This window comes from Aptenodytes patagonicus, chromosome 2 (genome assembly GCF_965638725.1).
Source record: "Aptenodytes patagonicus chromosome 2, bAptPat1.pri.cur, whole genome shotgun sequence".
Lineage (NCBI taxonomy): Eukaryota > Metazoa > Chordata > Aves > Sphenisciformes > Spheniscidae > Aptenodytes > Aptenodytes patagonicus.
In genome coordinates this window covers 12,163,296-12,189,586 of record NC_134950.1, presented here as the reverse complement: position 1 = coordinate 12,189,586, position 26,291 = coordinate 12,163,296, and the positions used below count along the sequence as shown (strand labels likewise).

At 41.9% G+C, this 26,291-nt stretch overlaps 1 protein-coding gene across 11 annotated transcripts in view; it reads right to left on the bottom strand.

Moving 5' to 3' along the window:
- MTSS1 (MTSS I-BAR domain containing 1) overlaps positions 1–26,291 on the bottom strand; it is a 131,025-nt gene that overhangs the window by 89,224 nt on the left and 15,510 nt on the right. For 10 of the 11 annotated variants that reach the window (XM_076329118.1, XM_076329113.1, XM_076329115.1 and 7 more), the window contains exons 2-3: positions 24,769–24,830; positions 21,981–22,054 (exon numbers count right to left, since the gene is read on the bottom strand). The exons of the other annotated variant lie outside the window; for it this stretch is intronic. In XM_076329118.1, the coding sequence (XP_076185233.1) occupies positions 21,981–22,054; positions 24,769–24,830 (136 nt within the window). The remainder of the gene's footprint in view (positions 1–21,980; positions 22,055–24,768; positions 24,831–26,291) is intronic. 11 annotated transcript variants of the gene reach the window in all.

Sequence of the window (26,291 nt, the reverse complement as noted above, 5' to 3'; positions counted from 1 at the left end):
ATCGACTTGCTGTGCCATCAACTCAGTGTGCCAAAAAGGCTGTAGTAAAATTCCTTTTTATGTTGCTGTAAGTTTGCAATACTTTCTGCCAATAATGTTTATGGAAAAATACTTTATAAAGCAACAAATAAATTTCCCCCTCCTATGATTTTTCCTTTACCTACCACATTTCCACTGCCCTTGCACACATGAAAGTTACATTTGCCACCAACTGGAAAACGTAAAACATGCAAGCACAAAGATCAAAATGTGTGATGAATTCAAGAATTTGCACTGGGATGTCCCTGAACACCAGGATGCTGACCCTGAAGCCGTCCCGATTCACTGAGTCTTCTATAGAATATCACACAGCATCATGTAGTCACAAACAGAACTGCAAAAATTTAAGGGATACATTCTCAATGCACTGCCCATATTCCATTCAGTGGTACAAATTAGCAAGGGAGGTTCCTTAATTACGAAGCGCTAAATTTAGGATTGCAACTTACTATTCATCTCAAAGGGTCACAGCCGTGTTTATTCCAGCAGTTACAAAAAATCCACCTTATATTTTAATGCTGTGTGTATTACAGTATGTGATTTACACCACATAACATTTAGTTGTTAAAAAAAAAATTGCCTCCACAAATGTGAACACTCCCATTTCTTTTTCCTCCCCCACTCTCCCACTTCCATTCAAATAAGGTTACCTAAGAAAAACCCTATTAATAGCAATTAAGAGCTAAATATCCAATCCACTCTTGCAGTGAACAAGTAGCCTCAGCCAGTGTCCGTGCCATAAACCTGCTCTGGAAGTTTATAAACAGGCCCCTGTATTTTTTAATTTGAATGAAACATGTCTGAGATATTAGAGATGCCTGTACCAGTAAGACCTACTCGAAAACTGCAAGACCTGTATTTTGCATTACCTTAACTGAAATAAAACACTGTTGCTTTTAAAAAAGAAATTAAGATTCACGCATTAAAAGAAATCATGCTCCTGGACTAAATCCCTACATTTTCAGTTACTTCTGTGGTGTAAACGTCTCAGGAATTAGAAGAGCTAGAGGTTCTCAAGCTGTTATTCTGATGGTGCTAGAACAAAATCTCTCCTGCCGATATTCTTGTTCCAAGGCAAGCCCAGACACATTCACAGTGCCGAGCATGCAGGCACTGTCTCAAAGGTCTTGTAATCAGAAACTTCATTAAAAACAGTTAACTATTAACCTCCAGTTTACTGACCTGCAGCTGCATTATCACTCAGCTTCCATGCTCCTCATCCAGCTCTGAACACAGTTTAGCCTCATCTTGTTTTCAGAACATTTAGCAACCGGCAAGATCAATGCCTTGACAAAGCTCAAAGCATGGCAGACGCATGGATCTAGCACTAAGTCTTTCTGCAGTGCATCCCATTTAAACTAAAGCACCGAACCTCAATCCTGAGATATAAACCTCTGGAGATCTGTGCAATTCCATCTTCAACCAATCTGCAGGTAAGAAATGCTCCTCTAACCACTAGGATGACCACTGTTTACTGCCAAAGAGGTCCTGCGTGCCTAAAGAAGCAAATTCTGCAGGAGAATATTCTGAAGGCGACCATACTTTCTACTTGGCTCCGCAAACCTTGCTCATGAAGAAAGACGATGGTCCAGCTGGGTAACGAGTACGCTGGGATCCTCCATGTTTTATATACCGTCTTGGTCCACAATTTTTTCCTGCCTATCACAGTAATTAATCCAGCAGATCTACTAAGGCACCACACCAGTCATTTCCATCAGCTAACTTTCAGGAGCTTGTACATCCTTTCAACGAAGCCTTAGAATAGCTCATTTCCAGTCCCTTTACAGCAGGTGATGACAGGTCATACCACCTGCAGTTTTATGACCCATTGTGAATGTACAACGTAAGACACGTGAAGGTCACAGCCTGTTGTACATACTAACTGTACAGGCCACAGGAACTGGAGACAAACCAGAGATCTAGCACTTGAAGCTGTTACTGCTTTAACACCAAAAACCCCATGCTTACCGCTGCAAGACAGACTCTAAAGTGAATAACTATCTGAGACTACTAAATGTGCAGCCCAAGAAAGTAGCCTTAAGGTAGTATTTCAAATGTTACGTAATAAAAATATTCCCTGGCAGCTGCGTAGAAGCACTAGCAAATCTGCAGGGTCTAAGGCTGTTTTCTCCAGATATAGTGGACACATCCAATTCAAGTGGTCTCAAGCGCAAATCAAAATTGCATGTTACAAGCTGCTGGACATCTCCTGCCAAATGATCTGTTAATTCTTCTGAGTCTTCTTAAACAGAAAATCTCTCTCATCCTCTATAAAAAGAAAAATCATCTAGCAGTAGTTGATACAATTAAATTTAATTCAATAAAAAATTGCCCAAACTGTAAGACTACCCCATAAATATGTAAATGTCACGATTGCGAAAAGACTAGTCAATCAACTCCATAAACAGATACTGAGATATTAACTTGTTGATATTGTCAAGTGCCCATACTTTTGTCCAGACAGTTGAAATTTCAATTTGCACATACACAAAGTAGTATTTTCTCTTTTTTTTTTTTGCAAGCTGAATAGAGACCAGCATCTCATTTCTCTCCAATTAAAAAAGAAATTGCTGAATATAGTCACCACATTTTCTCTCTAGATGAGAATGACAAATACAGTTGGTAATGCATTGTGCTGTATTTCTGGTCTTACAGCTGCTTAAAGCCTCTACTTCCAAAAGGAAGCGTCTCTAAAGTAGACAGCAGTGAATGTGACTTGCCCTATGCAAATGTCTCCGACTTTAAAAGAAAACTAGTTCCCTCGGTGCCTAGCTCTTTCTTGTAGTGCAGATAAGAGGAAAAGAGAGAAAAGACAGCATGCTCAGATTCCCCCTCTCTGTTACTTCAGGAAGCTGTTTGGGCAAATAGCTGCTCAGGCTCTGCATTTCAGAGTAGCCTCAATTACGCCAGCCGCCAGTAAAGGGCTTCTCTTCAGCCAAGGATCGTGCTGCATCCATGCACTCTTCAAAGCTCCTTCTGCTGATCCTCATGACCATTCCTGGAAACTATTATTTGTGCAATCCAAAGCATAGCTCCAAGTACATCTCTCTAGTCAGAACAACACATGCCTAACAGTGTTATAAACCACTCTGCACACAGTACGAGGGAATCCACGCAGCTCCAAGGCATTTTGTAAACAAGCAGACATGCTGCATACCAGACAGAAAAATTTAACAGCATGCAAGAACTAGGAATTTAAAATGCATACAGGACATCACTGACTTAATTATGGCAACCATCACACTTTTTTTTTCTTTTTTAAATGCTTAAGGTTACTCACCCTACTTATTTAGCTTTAAAATGTCAGAACACAGGCACAAAACGGGTACTAACCACATAAATAAGCAAAGCAATATACTGCTGCTTTTCTTCTCTTCGTACAATTTTACGCAAATAACACCTGCAACTTTTCTTCTGTTTCTCCACATCTTCTAGACAGCAGAGGACAAACATGCTTAAAGCAACACAGGAAAAAGTACCTGAAAGATTGAACACACTGGCAGGGCACCACCTACATTCATCCCTTACGCCTGATGCAATTTCAACTCTTATACTTTCAAAGACTTCTGGCTAAACAGCGAGGCGGCAGAAACTGGAGGAAAGCTATCCTCAGTTACTCACTGTTATTTTATATTCTTGCTCTCATTTTTAGGCAAGTGGACTGCAAAAAAAAAAAAAAAAAATCACAAACCATCAACACAGATGGCAGTTTGGCATCCTCCAGCCAACCTCACACCTGCAACTTCCATGACCCCTGCTGCAGCTGTGGTTTTTGTCTTCTCTCTTCCCAGCACAGACAAAAGCTGCAAAATACATCAGTGTTAAGTGACCCGCTACCACCATCCATTTCATTCATGAAGTAAGTCCACAGAAAATCAAGATGCAAGCCTCCGCTGTTGGCTCTGCTCCCACCGACGCAGCTCTGCTTGTACCATAGGAAGAGGTGGTCTTCAGGCAGTTTGGTCAAGATCATTTGCCGTGGGGGTGGAAGGGGTGGGTTATTTTTAAATCTCAATCTGACAACCGAGGGAGGAAAAAAAGAAAGCATACAAAATTGACAAATTCTGAAGAGAACTTGACAGTCACCAATACCAGCATGAACCACAGGAGCTCTGTGCTAAACAGGGCGTCATGAGCCCTGCAAGGACAAAAGCAGGTTTCTTCACTGCAGTTTTATTTAGACTCTTGCAGCGAACCACAGCACAATGGGAGTTACCACCTCTCTCCCCAACACGTTACTTATTCCTGGCCATGGCATTTCATTCCAGGCCATGGCTTGGCACAGCTGTTTCCATGAGCACCATGAGACTCTGTGCTGGTTTTTGCTGGGATGGAGTTAATTTTCTCCATAGTAGCTAGTATGGGGCTACGTCTTGGATTTGTGCTGAAAACAGTGTTGATGACACAGGGATGTTTTCGTTACTGCTGAGCAGTGCTTACACAGAGTCAAGGCCTTTTCTGCTTCTCACCCCACCCCACCAGCGAGCAGGCTGGGGGTGCACAAGAAGCTGGGAGGGGACACAGCCGGGACACCTGACCCCAACTGACAAAAGGGATATTCCATACCATATGACATCATACTCAGCATATAAGGCTGGGGGAAGAAGAAGGAAGGGGGCGGGGGGGGGGGATGTTTGGAGTGATGGCATTTGTCTTCCCAAGTAACCGTTAGGCGTGATGGAGCCCTGCTTTCCTGGAGATGGCTGAACACCTGCCTGCCCATGGGAAGGAGTGAATGAATCCCTTGTTTTGCTTTGCTTGGGTGCATGGCTTTTGCTTTACCTATTAAACTGTCTTTATCTCAACCCACAAGTTTTCTCATTTTTACCCTTCCGATTCTCTCCCCATCTCACCAGGGAGGAGTGAGCGAGAGGCTGTGCGGTGCTTGGTTGCCAGCTGGGGTTAAACCACGACAGTCCTTTTTGGCACCCAACGTGAGGCTTGAAGGGTTCAAGATAACAACAGATTTGACTGGAATGTGCTAGATCAAATTCATAGCTGTTACTGCTGTTTACCTATTCATCAGCAGGCTCCTGTGCTTGCCACAGCGCTTGCTTGCCCTACTGTATATTAGAGTCTAGTGCTCATTAGTGGCTGCTTTTTGCTTTCTCTGCTTGCTGTACTGCTTATCATCTTACTCTGCTGTGCTTGGGAACATTTTGATAACAGCAATTGCAATGCGCCTGGGCTGGCAGATGGCCAGGGCATCGCTGCTGCTTCTGTGCTGCTGTACTGGACAGGCTGTAACTCCAGTGTGAACTTGAGTCGAAGGGACTGTGACCTGTGGATGAGTCCATGCGGGAGCAGGGCATCCCGAAGTGTCTATGGCCGTGAATAAGCCCATGCCAGAACAGGTACATCTCGAAGCATCTGCGGCCGTGGTTATGTTTGTGCCACAGCAGGCATACCTCTGATGGAATTGTGGCCCAAGGATAAGTCCATGCTGGAGAAGGTACACCTCAAAGCAGCTGTGGCTGCGGGTAAGTCCATGCTGCAGCAGGTACACCATGAAGCATCAGTGGCTGTGAATGAAGTGCTGGAGCACCTCAAAGCATGCGGCCATGGATAAGCCCATGACAGAGCAGGTACACCCCTAGAGGGACTGCAGCCATGGGTAAGGCCATGTTGGAGCAGGTTTACTTCTGAAGGGACTGTGGCTGTGGGTAAGGCCACACTGGAGCAGGTATATCTCTGAAGGCATTGTGGCCCATGGAGAAGGCCACGCTGGAACAGGTGCACCTCAAAGCAACTGTGGCTGTGGGTAAGTCTATGCTGCAGCAGGTGTACCCCTGGAGAGACTGTGGCTCATAGATAAGGCTCCACTTGGAGCAGGCACACCCCTAAGGGACTGCAGTCTGTGGATAAGTCCAAGCCAGGCAGGGGTAAGGGGAGGAGTTCATTGCAATGCTAAACCCTATAACCTGACCCAAAGGGACCAGGGGTGGAGATTGTAATGGAAATACCTTTAAACTGTTGTAACCTGGGATTTGAGTTGCATGTTATGGGAATTACTATAGCAGGAACCATCTGAAGCAATGGAGGACAAGCCTTACAAGAAGCAGTGCAAGTGCAGCAGTGACCTGACCTAAGCTGGCTTTGGTGCCCAGTAACTCCACGCAACACACCACCTCTCCTGTCCTGAGTGGCCACTGTAACAGATGGAGCCCAAAGTCATGGACTAAATGAACTCAGTGGACATTTTACAGACATTTCACAGAGGTGGTCCATAGACTAAGGGAATCTGTGTATTATATCAAAGGATGGGAAGGGGGGTGGTGGTTAATGAGGAAGTATTGGATAGTGTGGGACCTGAGCATGACGTAAATGGTATGGAATAAGGGGTGGAAAATGTGCTGGTTTTTGGCTGGGATAGAGTTAATTTTCTCCATAGTAGCTAGTATGGGGCTACGTCTTGGATTTGTGCTGAAAACAGTGTTGATGACACAGGGATGTTTTCGTTACTGCTGAGCAGTGCTTACACAGAGTCAAGGCCTTTTCTGCTTCTCACCCCACCCCACCAGCGAGTAGGCTGGGGGTGCACAAGAAGCTGGGAGGGGACACAGCCGGGACACCTGACCCCAACTGACCACAGGGATATCCCATACGGTATGACATCATGCTCAGCATATAAAGCTGGGGGAAGAAGGAGGAAGGGGGGGACGTTTGGAGTGATGGCATTTGTCTTCCCAAGTAACCGTTATGCATGATGGAGCCCTGCTTTCCTGGAGATGGCTGAACACCTGCCTGCCGATGGGAAGGAGTGAATGAATCCCTTGTTTTGCTTTGCTTGCACACACAGCTTTTGCTTTACCTATTAAACTGTCTTTATCTCAACCCATGAGTTTTCTCACTTTTACTCTTCTGATTCTCTCCCCCATCCCGCTGAGGGAAGAGTGAGCGAGTGGCTGTGTGGGGCTTAGTTGCCGCCTGGGGTTAAACCACAACAGACTTGCATGTTACAGAAGGTGGTACGTATTCCTGCCCTCTCTGAGATGTGGCAAGATGATCCCTCCCATCTCTAAATTTTATGCAAAATCCACAGATGATAGACACCACCAAACCCAATGTCTGTATTTCCTTCAGGACTCAAGTCAAGGAAGGCAATCCAAGCAAGACTTCTTGTGGGTACTATTTTGGTTAAATACATATATTTTTATACAAGGAAGATGCAGCCAAAGCATTTTCCAGCTTATCTGCGACTCCACAGACACTGCCTGTTCCCACGCCTCTCTCTGCTGGAGGGCTGCAGCCATAGCTGCATCCAGCACAAGGCTTGCGGTGGACTAAGCCCTGGCCAGTCCTCCAAAGATAATTAGGTTAGATGATCTAATGGTCCTTAAAAAGAAAATTAGCTGTGAATCACTTTGATGCTTTGAAACCCTGGTACAGTCTCTCCCGCAGACTGAGACCAGCCACTGCAAGATGAAACTCAAATCAAAGCAAAGTTCTACTTTTGTGGTCAGCAGCACATGGCTGCAGCCATACATATTTCAAAACCAAGGCGAAGCAGATGACCAGGGAAGAGGGGTGAAGCCAGACTGGCTGCTCTGTCTGCAGGACATAGAGGCATTCAGTTGGCTAAGAAACAAAAAGGTAGGGAGACAAGGAGCCTGAGGGGCTTCCTGGCCTGATGCTTTCCATATAGTAAACCTTAAAATGGCAGTCACCAGTCCGCCACTGTTCATTCACTCACCCCTACTTATCAAAGCACAGTTCTCTCAACTGGGTGGAACTTGCCATCTTTGCCTCTTGGACAGGTAACTGGAGTGAATAACTTATCCTCTAATCATGTTTCACCCTAATACTTTAAAAAAAAAAATCTGAATTATGCGTTAGATGGCTATTAATAAGGATAACCCAAGAGGCTTTTTTTTTTTTAAAGCTTAGAAACTACTTTTTCTCCAGGATCTACCTGTCCAGTTGTCCATACTAAGGTGGCTTACTGATATTTAAATCATACGAGGCCATCACTGTTTAGCACTCCCACAGAAACCTTCCCAAACAGATTTAATTAAGTGATAAGTTATATTGAGAACATATCCATCCAACCTAGGGATGCTGTTCCTCACATTCCTGCGAAAGCAACTCTACTCCTACTCTTCCTCCAGCAGAACTGACTCTAAAAATAGCCTTATAAAAATATTAAAATGGTTTTCATCATAGCTTAAACTAGTGAGATGGCTTTGACAACTCTTCCCACAAAGCAAACTCCCTGTAGACCTTTTTTAAAATCCTAAAAAGAGTTGCAGCTCTACCTACAGAATTGAAATCTAAAAGAAGCTAACAGAAAACAAAAGAGGAGGTAAATTATGACAAGCGAAGCATTCATTGCTGCATGGAAAGGTCTTTGTCCAAATATACTGCATTTAAGAAATCTTAATTACATGATATTAAAACCTGAACTAATATGGCCAGGGAAGTGGAGCTTTAAAAACAAGGCTTTCAGGATTGTCTAGTTTGACACCTTCTTTACATGGCAGAAACAAGTTTGTCTGCCTGAATTCTCCCTATACAACCACTGAGAAAGGTCTGTATGTATTACAAGAAGAGCACCTGAGGTTTTTAGGGATCAAGAAAGAGTAACAAAACTGTAGCTAGGCCTAACCCCATTCAAACAATCAAGAATACTGCATCTTGTTCATCTCTTGTTACTACTGGTCCTCTTGCAAAACCAGGCTATTCTTCAAGTTACATATTTCTGAGTCATCCGACTTAATGTAAATATGCTGAAAATGCTGCAGGAAACATGTAGTGCCACAGAAGGAAAGCAAAAAGCACAGAAACCCACAGAAGTTGAAAACAAAAAACCACAGGTAAGCCTCTTTCCAATAAAAACAAGCACTGCCCTCTGCAAAGCAGAACTAACTGAACCAGACAGGGAAATCTAGACAGACCCACAAAACACTGGAAGACAACAGTTACCCCAGACTTCTTACGGGGGGGGGGAAGAGGGGTTGAGGGGTGTAAAAAAAATCTAGTTACCCCCAAGATCCTGTGAACAGGTATCCACCTGTTTAGCACCAGTAATGTTTTCCAGTAGTTCTGGGCATGCAAAGCAGCATATCTAGGATCCTAAATAACACTACCGAAGAAATTAGTTGTCAGGAATTCCAGACCCTACATTTTTAATGTAGTCACTTTGCAGGAGTTACATGGCATCTCACACCAGATCTTCAAAACAACAAGTAATTGTTTGTGCAACTTGCACAAATGTTGCAGATATTGAGACCAGAAGAAATTCTCATTGCTATAAATAGGTCATACAAAACAGATGCGCCTGGCAATGTTTGACATCCAAGTCTTGTGGTCAAACTACCACTTCACACCTCCATCCCAGGGGATGTTCAAACCTCTACAATCTAGGACTAGTCTTGGAAGTCTTTATTTTATTCTCCCTTTAACTAGAACTAAATTTCCCTTTAACTAGAAGTCATTGCAGTTATGTAAATTGCTGTTATCGCATTGCTTGCTTTAAAAAAAGCCACAAAAATCCAAGTTATATTTGGAAATGATAAATTCTGTGCATCTACATATTGAAACTATTGTTTGGGGCAAAATATGTCATTACATGAAAGAGCTAAAGGCAGAGACTCATATTTGCCTTGTGTCCCTTCAACCTTTTCTCTTTGTAACTGTTGGAAGCAGTGAATCAAAGGTAAAATGAACTGACTTGCCCCAGTTTGTTTCCATGCAACTTAAAGCTGCATCATTAATGTTTAATGTGTACTCCCACTGATCACGAGAAGCTTTTTACATGCTGAATATGTTTCACCTAAGAGACCTTTTCTCAAAGAAAGTGAGAGAAGAAAGCTATTCATACATCCTTCAACTTCTGAGTAGACCTAGAGGGCACAAATTGTGAGTCCAGCTTCCTTTTTTTGACAAAAAAAAAAGTCACACATGAAAATAACTTGGAACCCAACTGGGACTAACTTGAAGTAAACAGTAGTTAAGCATTAACGCAAAAACATACATCACTTTATCCATGACGATTGTGACCTCAAAACCTGAGATCCTGTTTGAACCTGTTGAAATTCTAACCATTTTCAACAGATTAGGCAATAGTCAAAATAGTATGTTAGAGACAGGGAGCTTTGGAAGGGATACTGAATAGTTGTACTTTTTAACCTGACCACGCTTTAGCTTTCATTAACCAACCTCTCCACAGAGCACAAGACAGACTTCTTGCCACTCTGGTTCGACAATCCCTTGGCAATATTCATGATGGCCAGATGGGTGGTTGTATGCGCTTTTGAAGGCATTAGCTTTTTTTCCTGTAAGAGAACCCATTAACTCTAACACAAAGCCTTAACAAGAAAGCTTTATTCTAACAAGTACGTTTTAAAATACTCATGTCTGAACTTTAAGCTCAATTACACAGCGCATAAAGTCACCCTACAGTAACATCTCAACCACCTTCTTCACTATCTCTATAGATGCACACGAGAATTTCAGCACTTCCACCCTAGTTGGGAACATACACCAAGCTTTTTCTCCCACTCCTAATTTTGGAAGCCATGTTAAATTAGTAAGGTTGCCAACAAAGAAAATATATTGTGAAGAACAAAGTCTCTGAAAACAGGCAGCCACTTCAGAAAGAATACCTAAAACCCTTGTTAAAATGCAGCTTGAGAAACATGGAGTTTGTAGTTCCTACTAAGGCCAGCCTCAAGCTTACAATGAAAGATTAAAATTTGTTAGTCTAAATCAATTATCCATCCTGAATGCACATGGTGCATTTGAACCACACAGTCTGGAGAGGGCTTTGCATCACGGTACATACTCAGTGACAGCACTCATTTCCCCAGCAGCAAGCTGAATTTCAGCTTAATAGCTCAAACATTCCCTTGACTATATTCATAACAAGGCTCCTGCCTCTACAGTAGCTACAGAAGAGCTATGTGAACTCTTTACCTTTGAACCAAAGTGACTAACGCTCACACTGAGCTGCTATTCTCCATGCAAGATAACCTAGATTTAAAATGAATACACATTCACAACAGCATCAAAAGGAAGTGTGCTCTATTGGACTCCAGTGATTTTGCAAACTAGCAGAAAATGAACAAGCATTAAAACCAGGAATAATCCATCACAATATGCACTTTAAGTATTTATTAAATGTACTTTGGATTTAATTTATTTATAACAACTCAGTGTTCCAGACTTGCATCACTATATTGTGTAAATGTAACAAATTCTTATTCTAAGACCTCATTTCAGCACTCTGCTCAGTACCTGCTTGCAAGAAAGGGAGGTTTTTTTACTTCTACACAAGTACACAGATGAAGATGATTTCTTAGCAACATTGGTCATTATATTCTTGAATTATAGTTTCCAATCCTGCTTCTCAAACTGTTAATCTGGTCATATCTCAGTGTCAAATTATCTCAGATTATTCAAATGCATCATTACTCTCTTGATGCAACCCGCTTAATCCAGTAATTTTTTTTTTTTTTAATCACTAATACTTTTTACTATGGACTTGCATACGTTAACAGTGAATATAAAAGATGACCTGACTGAACAGATTTTTTTTTTTTTTTAATAAAAAGCCTCTTTTCTTCATGAATATGTACCTGATGTCCCCTAAATATTCCCAGCACAACACATGCAGCTCCTCTTTGTCCTCCTTCCATTTCTTCCTCTCTACACTCTCCTTCCTCAGCTCCCTCCAGCATCCCCAAATACTAAACGAGTAAGAGGCTGCTCTTAGGGTGGCCAAGTCAAGGCTCCCCTTGAGCTGGCTGAGCAAATGGCACTCCTCACTTAACCAGGTGTGTGTGCACGCACACGTGTGCATGCCTACAGGTGCATATAAGACATAAATCTTTGAGGAGAGGGTGAAGTTGGTTTGCTTTTTTGGGGAGCGGGCTTGGAAGAGAAGCAGGGGGAACACATGCTCATACACACCTCCTTTTCTAGCACAGCCATGAAAGCTGACCTTCAGTCATACACAAGGACATCTTCACACTTCTGACTATTTCATCAATGTCATAAGCTTACTTTACAGTTCACGCTTGGCCTCGACACAATTCTGGGGAACTACTGAGGGTGGAAAAAAGAGACCAAAACTATTGCTGCCTGCCTAGGTCCAATTTCTGTGCTTAGAGGACTTCTCTGGACAGAGACCACTGTTCAGCATTCCTTCCCCACCTCCATCACACGCTGCAGGTTTTACTTTGAAAGTGACCCTAAAGGGAAGATTAAGTTTCATTTTCATGCACCAGACCCCACTATGCCTTTCTGGACTACTTGCAAACTGTGCAAACCAGGCTTTCCATATTGCCTGGCACCCTGAAAGCCTACAATCTACAAGCCAAGCTTCAACCCTCTCCATGCCCTTCCCTGCTTAACCCTGCAAAACAAATACATTTAGTAGGTGCGCCTGGGCCTAAGAGAGGGCAGAAGCTGGTCCTGCAGATGAAACCGCATTAACAGTGCTGTATATCATGCTCAGCAGAACAAACACCAGCTCTGCTTCAAAACAGAATAGTGGCAACAGCAATGGCTGTTAGTCTTGGGAGAAAATGGACCCAGTTCCTAGGCTTATGTTTCACTCTGGGGTGGGCTGAAGTGACTCCAGAACAAACGCTCGTCAGTGTATTCTTCAGTGTTTCCATTCAGCAGCTCTCCCCTTGGGGGGCGGAAGACACCCCCCCACCTCACCTCCAACTCCATTTTGCAAAATGCCTATTTTTAGACCTCAACATACATGCCGAGGTGCACAAGCGCTACTACTGTAGCAATGGCAGCCACAACCTCCACTTCTTGTTTGTCATCAAATACTTGTACAGGATTGCATCAAACTGCGAAATACGCTCAAATACAGCTCCAAAGCAAAGTCCCAGCCAGCTCCTTGACATTAGTTACTATAGAAACCAGTCCCTCGGCACAGGCGCTCACAGCAGGAAATCATGCAGATTTCAATTTTACATAGTAATAAATGCTGCAGGAGAGGAGCATTTCACAATTGCAGGGGTTGATTGTACAAACCCAGACCTCTTCTACCCCGTGACACCACCACACTGCAGATGAATGTGCTCTCCTCCCCTCCCACACACACAATTGCCACCATTAATTCTGAAGTGGTTTCCACAAAGCCTGTGTTAGGATGGCTGCTGCAAAGGTTGCAGCATTTTCCAATGGCTTCATTAGATTAGAAAACACACTCGTTTTTACATGCAAGAAGCCCAGGTGAAAACGACAATAAAAGCAAAAACTGCAAAGCCATAGAAAGATTTAAGCATCTATAAATATAAGTACACAGAGTCCAAACATTTCACAGGAAATACTGCCAGGTCACAAGCCAGAGCTCCTTTGGAAACAGCCCATCCTCCTTTCCTTCTCCACCCTGTCCAAAAAAGCAACCTGAACAGAGGGCAGGTCACATTAATTTGTAGGAAAAACTACTGTAGAAAGCACAAAGACAAGAGAAGGGCTCTGAGCCCTGAAGTGAAACAGCGAGGTAATTAATTATATTATTTTAACTTTTCAGAAGTAGTTCTACAGGTTGGACTTCATCAGCCACGGGAGTGGAAGACACACAGCACAATGCACTTCTTGTCCTAGGCAGATGCTCATTTTCTAGTGAAATTCAAGAACCAGTGGGGACTCTTCCCCACCTCTCTAAATGAGCCCACAAGCCTGAACAGTGCAAGTTTTGCTACCTCAACCAGGGAAGAAAAGAGCAGGGAACTGCTTCGCTGAAAAAAACCAACTTGTAGGGGAGGAAGGAAAGGATGAACAGCTTGTACAACAACAGGGACAAACATTTGTGCTGGCAACACCCGACAAATCATCAAGCAAACAGAAGGACAAGAAAATGAAGGAAGCTGGTCTATTTTTAAGGAAGACCTCATTATTACCATGAACATGCACTGCTTTCCTGGAAGCAGCAGGTATGCAAACATGAGATGAATCATATCACCAAGTAAATCACCTGGCAGTAGGAACACTAGTTTGCATGGACACACGTGGAGTGAACATATACTAACTACTGTCCTGACACCTCCGAAAGTACGTGGAAGATCATGTTTCTGGGAGGCAGACTGCATTATGGAGAGCAAAAAAAAAAAAAAAACACCTGTTAGATGATGCAAATGTCACTGGTGCTTTTGTTAATGATTAGATAAGACCTCCATAGTTCTGGACACTCCACTCAACGTTAGTCTGCTGGAGCTCGTAATTTCACTTTTCATATACCTCTTATGTCATTAGAAACAAACATAATTTCTGTCCAGCCAGGTTAGGAACAGACTTAGGGAGTTGGAGAAGACATCCCAAGTCAAAGCACACATTTTTATACCACAGCCTTCACACAAATTGCCTTGCTGATACAAAGAAATGCCACAAGTGGTTCAAGGGACCTATGGACTGGGGTGCAATGAGGCTGAGGTAACTGCCTGGACTCTGGTCAGGTCTATGCTCGCCTCCCTGGAGGTCTGGTGAGTTTGCATGAGGCCAGTTGACTGCACCAACCTGATCCTTCACCAGCACATTATCTCTTCTTGGAAGCCACCTCTGAAGGTGACCAACAAGAGGACAACCGCTGAACCTGCATTTCCAATCTGCTGTAAGGTACAAGGGATGAGGCAGCAGAAGTGCAGCAACTGCTCTGCTGCCTCCACAGTACTTTATGGGCAAGGTCCACAAGGCAAGAAGCACTACCCTACTTTACAGGAAACCTAGCTTAGTATGAACTGTTTTTTTTAATTCTCCTCCCACACCAAACACCACCTCCCTTTCCGTCTCATGGCAAATAAATAAGATACTAAATAAAATGCAATGGAAACAGATCTTCAGCTACCTTTGCTACCCAACTAGTGACAGATTAAAAAAAAAGCTCCAACAACTCTCTTGTTGTTGTTACTACAGAATTGTTGCTATGTGCCAACTAGCAATTTATCACATCAAAAGGCTGACTGAATTAGCCTGAAAGGGGATCTCCCACCACAAGAACATGTGCTACACTGGGAAAACCAACCATCAATCAAAACCTCAGCCTCCATTTTCAAATCCACATCCCCTTATCAAAAGGATGCTTTTGCATCTTTGCTTCTAACCTAATAAATTATCCAAAGGAAATTCTCAGAGCCATTTATGATTTATCCTCATTGTTTCCCAAACTGGATGTTTATGACATCAAAAGTTTGGTTCTGTTGCTGAGACTGAGAAAACTCTTTGGAGCTACAAAACCAGTATTTAGTTACTGAAGTGTAGGTGCTCTGCATGAAGATGCCCACAGAGAAAAAAGTCATCATGGAGTTGGGAATAACAACAAATCCATCCATCCCAAGTCTGCAGAAAAAACAGGATCTGATATTCTATCCTACTAAAACCAACACAGCTGCGTAAGGACGGGGAGCAGAAGAACTACAACTAAGATTGAGAATATGAAAAATTAACTCTGTGCTGTTCCCCCTCCCCACACTCCCAAAGATTTCCGATTCAGATGACAGTGAGTAGATTTACATTCAGTCATAACAAAAGAGGCCAGCCACTCCTATCTTAACACACCTGCCCACTCCTTGGATGAAGTATTAAAGAAGTTTATTTGCTTCTCCCCCCCCATCCTTTTATTTTTCTCCTTCACGCAAGTTAGCTTTGCATTCAAATTTTCCGTTTCTGTTAGCATACACCATCACCTGGCAGCTTTACCCCTTTCCTAACAATACTTCAGTCTCTTAGCAAAGCACCTTAAGCTCAAAAAAATGTTGGGTTGTAGGGCAAATACAAACTCTATTTATGCATCATATTGTGCACCATACCAAGGGGTAACTGACTATGTAAGTTACTACAGCAATTACTTATCTATTGCCCTGGAAACTTCTCCTTAGGTAGGCACATCAAGCAGCACAAATATTGCCAACGACCCTGAGCTAGATTTCGTCTTGACCTCAAGGAACAAAAAGCCAAAACAAATAAATAAATAAAATTTCTTTATGCTGCAATGCATGCACTCACCCAAAGAAAAGGCAACGGTAAGGTTTTTACCTGCAGAGCAGCCCTTTTAACCCCCTAAATATAAAATCTAGTCATTAATAACCAAACCACTTTTATTGTGTTTGGGCATATAAGATGTTCATCCCATTTTGACTGCTCCAGCCAAACAGGCTCACATCAGCAGCAGAGTTCTTAGGGTGGCACATTTGTTGAAAGACATGGACTGACATTTGCTACTTGTCTAGGGAAAGACAGGAATATGGAAATGGAGAATAACACAGCGCTGCCTGTTATATATGTGTTTTGTAGTTTTAGCACTTGTAAGCAGCACTTCAAAGTCCCACTTCTCAAAATGCAACAGATGTGTACTACGCATCCAGCTTCAAAATTATCTGCCAACAATTTTGAATTGGTCCTGTGTTTTGCATCATCTTCGTGAAAGTATAATGGAAGACTGAATGGTTCATTTAAATAATTTTCTTCCTGATTATTTTATATTTGAAAATCCACAAAGAAAAAGCCTGGACTGTATTATTTTACTTCAAAGACTCCATGGGAGGAATAAGTGCTTATTACAAAGTCTTACCTTTAACTGACAGGAAGCTCAAACAAAGGTTTCATTGTTTGAGTACGAGCATCTGAAGTTAAAGAAGAGTCAAAAAAACCAAAAGAATTGGACAATGAGAACCCCTTTCCCCTTGTGCCCAGCTTTGTTTTCACTCTGAAATTAGGCACATATCATCACAGCTCCCCAGTCCATAGCCAGGAGCATAGGAATTTATTTCCAAAATGTTATACAGATTTTAGGTCTACTGCTATAGATTGTGGTGTCTTTCCCCTCCCCAGGTTCCCTTTTGCTTTTTTCTTTCATGAAAATAAATAAATAAAAAGCCATCTTTCAGTACTGTCCTTAACATTTTGCTGTGGCACCAAGGATTTATCCCTGGGGTCACACTGTGCCTTACTTGTAGTGAGCGAGATGCTGGTTCAGAAGGCCTAAGCACACTTACTTGGGGGATAACATATGCTAGTTCCAGCACTGCAACACTTTGTGCAGCTTGTCACCTTGGAAAACCACTGCAATACATACGATTTATATCCTGGCTAAGACAACAACGAAACATGCAGAATAAGGACTACCTGAAGGTGTACTCACACAATACCTGGAGCAACACGGATGCAGAGTCTGCCCAGGAACACAGACCTGCAAAGGTACTATTTTAAGCAGTTTTATTAAACATGAAGAGCAGTCACTGAATACTGCGGCACAAGAGCAGACACTCACAGATATTAATCAGATTTAATTTTGTAAGTAATTTTTACATATTTACATTTCTGCATGCTGATAAAGTTTAATGCGGCCTGAAAAAAGTACAGACACTTTAATGCAGCACTTCTGCCAGGCTTATATATCCTGCTCCTCAAAAGGGTAACATTAAAACGGCTATGCTGGTTTTGGTACCCTTTCACTGCTGCCGGCCATGAAGGCTCAGGCTGACTTTTGTTTTCAAATCTGCTCAGCGTCCCTTTGTAGCTGGTTGACCATCCACAGCTCTTCCCCCCCTGACCTCAGACCCTCTCTGCCCACCAGGCACCCTCAACTGCAGCTTCCTGCAACTCTTGTCAGTAGCTCTGCATTGCCTTAAAGTCCTCTCAGACATCTGTAAAATGAAAGAGATGGAAAACGTAAATAGCACCAGCCAGCATGACAGATGTCAAAATTACCAAAGGCAGGGAAAACATACCTTTAGTAGCACTTGCCAAGTTGAAACGAGGCAACTTCAAACAGCATTACAATCCATGGAATCCAACTGGCCAGAGAAAGCTGTGCGATACACTGAAACCTGATTTAACTAATCTGCTAGTATGAAACACACCTATGTATATGTAAAACCCTTCAATATGAAAGAAAAACAAAACACCCACAAGAGTGGTTATCAGCTGCCTCATTAACAATCTCACTTTGAAGATCAATTTTAAGCTTCAGGGTAAATCAAAGCTTTTAGATCATCTTTCCATAAATTTTAATTTACACCTGTGAAGATGCAGGTAGGCAGGATCGGCGCAGGCTTTTTTCCACAGAAGCCGCTGACAGTGTATTAAGCAGACATAGAAGTGTGCATGCCTTCACATTAATCTCCCTCATAACACAAGGAGGATAGTTACTTTTCTCACCTACTTTTTCAAGTTCCTGAATTCTAGGACTTATCTACAAAGGACATTCAAATGCAGCAGAGGCAGAAGAATACTAGCATACAAAAAGCAAAGCGATTTATACACGTCCTTTTACATACTGGTCAAACCCAACTTACAATATGTTTATATGTGATATATGTTTATATTTGGGATGCACAGTTCTTGCTCTCAGAAGAGAATACATTTTTAATGCACAAAATATCAGGTAAACAGCTATTAAATGAAATCAGACTTAGATCTCTTTCATGCTTCAGTTAGAATTGATGTGGATAAAAAGATTCAAAATTTCAGATACTGAAAGACTTAAGCCACGTGAGAAAAACCTGAAACTCACAAGCACACTTCTCCCCAAAAGGAAACTTCACTGAGGTTTAAAGGTATCCTGAAGTATCTATTTAATTTAATATTTTGTGAGTATTCTCTTTAATAATCATAGTGAGAAATAATACCAGATTCCACTGCAGACTATCAAGTTCTGCCAGGCTGTATGCCAGATGTAGCCTGAATAATACAAACTGCTAGACAGATGCATGTATCTTGTCAAAGCTCAAAAGTCAAAACATTTGAAGGAATTTTGCTTTTAAAAATATCTGGTACCAGCAAAAAACAACACACACTGCTATATAGCTAGCATTATTACAGAATAAGCAACGTAACTTGACAGAGTCCCCCATCCAAATGATGTTCTTCAGATGATCAGACCCACAGAAATAAAACCCTTTGGCAATAGATGCATCAGAACTACTTTCCCCGTGTTCTTCCTTGTCAGGTTGAAATCAAAAAGTATTGAACTGAGGGAACTGAACTGAACTCGGGGAAAAAGAAAGACTAAACTTTGGGCTGATATGCATCTAAACAGAGAGACAGCAAAGAAGGAAGCAAAAGCTGAAATGAGCTGGTTGGGAAATTCATCTGCGTATTGAGTCACCACAAAACACTGGGTACTTCACATTCAGGGCTTTTCCTACCTCAAAAGCTACAACGCGAAGAAAATACAGAAAATTACAAGTTATCTGACTCATCCAACCATAGGTTTTACTATAGGCAGAGCTCCAATTATGCCCTCTATTTGAGCTCCAAATGGGAATGTGAAGATAGACATAGTTATCATTGCAGAATTAGAAGGAAGTAAATGACATAGAAAGAAAGATACACCAAAAGGGAAAAGTCAATGTTTGGAAACAGCACTAATAGCACACGAGGTAGAGAAAGATATCAGCTGGACAAGGGCTGGAGTGATGGAAATACGCTCTCACACTTGAACACTTGGCGTCTGCAAAGGTAATCATCTCCTCGTGTGTGTGTGTGTGTGTGTGTGTGAACATGTACATCCATGTGAACACTTTTTCCTTTTTCAAAGCTAATGCTGATGCAAACAGATTACAGAGTAGCCAGAGAGTGCTTCTGCTGACTGATAAAACGCTTTCATCAGCTAGATCAGTGGGTCTTAAAAATAACAGGCCACTTTCTGTAAAACTATAAGCAATTACAAATAAAATGCGGCACCCAGCTTCACAACACTTCAGTCATCCTACAAGGCACTAACACTGTCCCTCCGAAACAGGCATCTGCTTCAGTATTTTCATATACAGTTCCCAGAAGCAGCATTTGGCTCGCACAGTGATAAACCAGCCTTATGATTTAAAATACACCAACTCTCCCTGCCTTTGTCATGGAAAGTGCTACACAACTCTTGTATATCCCCAGATGCTGAATGTGAACTTTGCTGACTTTGGTTAACCTGTTAACTGAGAACCCTCTAAACAGTGTGAAGCATAGCCAGGTGTTTGATTAGACAATCAAATACATGATTTTATAAACTGGATAAGGAATGGACAAAATTTAACAGAGAATTGTTCCAAGTTAGATAACTCCTCAAAGGGAAAACTGGGAGCCCATTAAAATCCCCACATCAGAGAAGAAAAACACTAAATTTGTTTGGTTTTGTTTTCCGAATATGGTTGTTTATACTAACAGCAAAACACATTTTTATGAAATTGTGCCCTAGTAAGTCACAGGGAGTTTTGCCATCATCTTCAATGGGGCCAGGCTTTTATCCCTGTTCACAGCAAGCTATAAGGATTTGTATTTGTTAAAGAACCAATGTGCAACCTCAGAGATGCTCCAAGGCAATAGATTACTTGTATGTAAATACTCGAATGGACACGAGTGGAAGTTGGGTTGGGAGGCAGATCAGAACCACCAACTAGCTTGGAATTTTGATTCTTTGCCCAGAACATCACTTTCTAAAAATAAAAACAAAATTCCCTTCTATCCTTTCAGTCAAGGAAGGCAGAAAGACAGAACAGAGGAGCTATACAAATTTGGCAGGCCTGGATCTACAGAGCCCCTTTTGTAAAGGATGTGTTTGAAGAGATAAGAGACAAGACACGATGCTTGTTGGACATGGTCCAAATAACACAGCAGAAAGTGCAAAATACCCTTCAAAAACCCGCACAAGCCATTTTTGTCAGAGAGCAAGAGAGTTTCAGTCGTTCTGGTACCTGAATGCAAGTTCTATAGGCCTGCCAGCACAGCCAGAAGACAAGTCTCAAGGATTTTGGTAGGGTTTACTTTGTTTTCCCTTTGGGGGAGGGAGAAGAAATAGAAGAGAGCATGCTCGAAGGAAAGACATGTTAGAAATCCAAGTTAAGTTCTGCCTTGGGTCTCATCCTTAGTTTATTCCACTTTCTGGAGTGTTTATTATTTTACATTAATAGATTACCCATAATTTACAGAAGGGATGCATAGAATTAGGAACTTCTTATCTAGCTTTATAAAGGAAAAAATATTATTCCTTCTTGTCATTCTATTGTTTGATACTTGCTCCAGCAGCTGCTGCTACTCCTGTTAGCTAGAAACGGAGGGAAACTGAAGTCTGGCTGAGCTTGCACACTGCTAATGGAAATGCATACTCTTCACGTTAGCAATATTACTTTCTTACTCTCCAAGTCAAATGCCAAGGACACATTAGAACTTTAAAAAAATGTTACAAAACCTCTAAGGTTAGAGGTGACGAAAACCACTCAGTTAGCAGTGATATATGCACTTTGGATTTGCTCTTCAGCAACAGAGCCCGGGGACACAGCGACCATGGGGAATGACCTACTGCTGCAGGGACATCTGCACGCGATGCCTTGGTCACCGTTGGGCATGTTGGGCGATGTTGGGCATCCAACATCAGAGAGAAGCAGCCTTTTGTTTCCTTCCAACTCAGCAGCCTGGAAAGATTGCCAGCTGCACTATTTTGGCCTCCATACTCACCAACAAGCTTAGACTGTTACCCAGAGAAGCCCACAGCCCAGGAAAATTAATTTTGACTAAAAAAAAGAGGAAGGACAAGCAAAGACTTTCCTCAAAGATATAAGTATAGGCTACTATCATCATTATCTGCAGATCCCAAAGGCCATAGCATCAGCTCTATCTTCAGCAACCCTACCCTTATTTATACCAGCTGAATATCAAGCCTTTTACATCTACTTAAGGTACAGAAGCGTCAGTGAATACAGATTTCAGTAAATCTTGCTTTCTAAAATATTATTCATCAACATACAATTCAAATGGTAATTAAGAAGTGCTCACATGACTGATGACACATTTAAATTACTGGTTTCCAGCATTTTTTTTTCAGTAAAGAAAAGATGACTTCCTTTTTCACGTGCTGCTTTTTCAAAGTGCAAGTCTATCTAACAGATGTCTCTCAGATCTGCTTGTCAATGTAACACGTTAGACTTTTTTTATTACGACAAATGGTATAAACCACACAGCATTCTGTTAAATTCAATATTGACACATCTGCTTACCACGTGTATTAGTAGCCATGTCAGCCACTTTCTGAAAGGCATCCAAAAAGGCAGCAGCTGCTACTACTGTAGTCCTGAAATGCATACAGATAACAAAACATTAGCAGTGTCTCATTGCTGCCTATTTAATTATTGCCAAAAACATTTAGGCTTATAAAGAATACCACTGTGAACTTGCAGAGACCACAAAAAATATCCTCTTTTATATCTGAATTTAGCCTTTTCCCTCCTTCATTTCTTAATCCCTTCCTCGCTTTGTGTTAGCACTATGGACTTGGAGGCAGCCATGCTAATTCCGTGCTGTGAATTGCACAGGACAGGTGCTATTTCAAAAGAGCACAGCCATCCCCCTTCTAGCTGATTTCCTCTGATGAACTAATATTAAGCAGTCAAACATGAAAAACAAATCTAACACACATTATACTGCAACCATTAGTGTACAAATTACAGCCACTGCTAATTCCAGGGAACATGTATATTTTAAGAGGAAGCATGCAGGACCCTCCTTTTATCTAGGATCCTGGCCAAACACTTTCCTGAATTTCTCATCTGAGGAGCATGAGCATCCCTTGAAACAGAAAATAGCCACTTCTTAGAAATCCAACTGGTCTGGACTTCTTGGGCAAATGAGAAAGAGGGAAGAGAAGAAAAAAAAACTCAAAAAAAAAACCCCAAAGCAAACGAAACCCCTTTGTGATCCAGTGCTCCTCCAGGCAGGTCCCTTCCCAAGAGGTACACCAGCAATCTCGGAGACTCCACAATCCAAAGCGTTAACCCCACTAGCCCCATCTCCCTCCAGGTTTGGAAAGCATATACAGACCACACATCTCTTCAAGTGGACAGCAAACGTGAGTTACAGTTTTCCGAACACGTTTGTTCTACATAAGCAGGCCCTAGAGCCCTAAACACCTCAGGTCGGTACCAGATTTCTGATGGGTTTATAGTCTGGTTGACCCAATTTAAGTGAAAGTAGGCCAGGGCTCTACAGGTAAAGCGCCACCATGCCCTCTCCACAGTTACCTCATGGTTCTGTTTCTGCACATCTTTTCTACCAATAACTCTGATTGCCTCTCCTAACAGTAACAGTCAGCCTCTCCAAACAAAATCCTGAAAGAGGACCATCAACTTCACTTTGTTTCAAGAGCTCCTTGCTACCCTCCAAAAACCCGGGAGACCTGCAGGAAAGTTGATCCTTGGCCAAAAAGACCACAGGACTGCTTAATTAGGTCAGATTTTATGCAAGTCTCACTCCAAATATGCTCAAGATACAGGGAACATAACTGGCAGCATAATAAATGGCCTACTGACAGCACAAAAGATTTGAACACACAAAAAAAAACCCACACCAGGCTTGAGAGGACCAACCAAATGCATAAGGGCTCTCCACATGCCCAGGAGATTAAAGGGAAGGCAAGAAAAACCTCCTGACAGCTAGCTAGCAATACTGAGCCCTGGAACTAGATAACCTTTTCTGGGATTTTCCTTGACAGTGTTTGTGTTCTTCATCTTCCAAACTTGTGGGTCATGCTGTTATTCATGTACCACGTTGTTAATTATTAATTATACTGCTAATAACAAAGTTCCATTTCTCCAGTAACAAGATCCAGGAAGACCTGGCTCCAGCTCAGATGACATCTGCTCTCCTTTATCAGAGCACACAGAAATGAACCAGAGGCAAATGGCTCACATTTGCTAGAAATGGACAGCAAATCCTCAAACACAGGCTTTCAAGCTGCCTGCTTGCATGTTCCTGTAGCTAGAAAAGCACTACATTGACTGAATGTAACACCACAGGACTGGGAAATAAACAAAACTATCCCTCATGCCTTCCCAGAAGGCCTGTGTATAATGAGTACAAAGGGCTAGGAAAGTTCTCCATTTCTCTTCTTTCACTACTTCCTTTGCTTCTTCCACACTCAATGTGACATGATTGCTGGAAAAGAAAAAACCACATGCAAGTGTGATACTTCAGGCACGGCGTGGCAGAACAGCATATTCCAGCTGTTTAGGGCAAATGAGCCTAAACCCTAGCTTCTTCAAGAACAGTTCACAATGCAACACAGAACTGCAAAATAGACTGCCAATAACCGTACCTGTTACCACTGCTGCTGCTGTGAAAAACACGCTGATGCTCTGGAGAGCACAGCAGAGATTGTGGTTTGGGGAGAGTTGTGAAGAAGCGGAGCTTGGATTCATATTAGCAGAAACAAATTTTACAAGTGAATGAATTCTAGAGATAGCACAATTGGTCTGAGTATGATACATATGGCACTTATTAAGTAATCCAGAATGCCATTTTCTAAGTATACCCCAATAACGTAAGTTTTAATCATCACCTATAAGTGATCCAGCACAGAAATTCCCCTCGTTTTTAAGGCAGAAGAAAGTACTGTTAAGACTACCAAAGACTCTCTAATATTTTGAACCCTCTTCTAATAAAAACCTGCTGTATTCTACACTAATAAAAAGGACAACATAGGGCTAACTCCAAGTGTGTGTTCACTAAACAACAATAAACTGTCTTTCCAATTTTCCACCAGAGGCCATGAAATTTAGCTCATTTTATGTTTATTATGTACAGCTGGTGGTAGATTATGTATTTTCCTAAATACATTAAAACAGCAGTAGCAGTATGTGAAAAATTACATACATGGGTGTTGACTATGAAATATGAACAATTTTACTAGGACATGCTTAGCAAATTATCCTGGCAGAAGCTGCATTTAATCTTAATGTTTGCACATACAAGGAATTGTAGGGGATCTTGACTGTGTAACACAAAACTTACCGAAGCTGAGACTGCAGTTTCCCAGCTTTATTTATAAAATCTTCCCATACTGGGTAACTTCCCTGCAAGAAAAACAGAACACAATAATGAATACTTAATTTGAGCATTCTGGTTTTGATACTCCAGATCAAATGAAATTAGAAGTAAAGCAACAACTAAGACTTTACTAAATCCTAATCCATTAACACCAAAATATATTTTCCCAGCAAGTTCTCTCTCACTTCCTAGACACCAGTCCCAAGCAGATGGGACGTCAACTGCTTCTGAATCCAGATGAAACAGTAGGTCCTCTGAGGAGGCTTTACAGATTTTCCAAATAGAAACACTGGGGGAGAAGAGGCATTTCAACTGAAGCAGAGAAAAGAAACGCCTTACTTTGGAAGGATACAGCAAAACTAAACTTATTAGAAGTGGGGTGCTAGGATATTGCAACAACATGTACAGAGACGCTCCCAAAACCAAAGGCAGGATCCCTGTTGTTCTTCTCTAAAATGGATTCTCTGTCATTACCAGGTTCCCGTCCTCTTTTAAAATAAAACAAAATTATTTTAAAAGCCTTTACAATAAATGTCTGTGTTGACCAAGAGACCACTTCAAACACTGTCTCAAGGTAACTCAGCCATCGGGCACAGAAAAGGCACAGTGGCCATAAGACAACAAGCTTTCCCCAACAGCTGCCCTATAACTGCAAGACCTGCTTCCGAAACAGTCCCGAATGACCTTGGAGCTGATTTCTGAATTGAAGCTGATAAAGCAGTGTGGCATTGAGCATATGCAAAGTTTTTAAGGTTTAATTCTTCTTGACTTCAAGTTTCCTGTAAACTTTTTCCCCATTTTTTAAAATTGTGTGAAAAGCCCAGGTTTTCATTTAGAATATGGACACCTAGCGTTCTTGCAAGTTCTGAACTTTATTTTCCAAAGTTAAAAAAATAAAAGTGCTGATTTTTATGGTTAAAATAAAAAAAAAAAATCATCCTTTTTAGACCAAAAAAAGGTTAACTTGCTCTCTGAAAATTGCTCTCTGCAGAGCAAGTGCAAATTTTCTGTTAACAGCAAAAACCGCGGTAGAAAGAAACCTCAAAATTTCCCTTTGATTGAAGTCTAGAGAGTAAAATAAAATATCCCTGCTTCCTTTAATAAAGGTATAAGACTTGCTGTTACCAGAGCAACGACACAATAAAACCCAGATAAGGCAGATCCTCAAGGCTAACGTTACCCCAGCTCTGACTGGAAGAGGTTGCAAGCAAGTGCAGTTACTTGCAGCAAACCCAGTCCACCCCGATAAACTGGTCCGCTTTTTGTAAGTAAAACAAAATCCATTGCCCACACTGCTATGAGAGGCAGTGTCTTGTTCGGGGCAAAACCAGCCCCCTTCCCCAAAAGCTGACAGCCAAATTCCAGCTCCTCAGTACACCCTGGCAAGGCAGCTCCCAGACATTCACACACCACAGGGGGATCCACTTGAATTAGACCTGGAGTTAAAACCAAAGGCAAATCCCAAGCCTCCCTTTCGACTCTGGCCT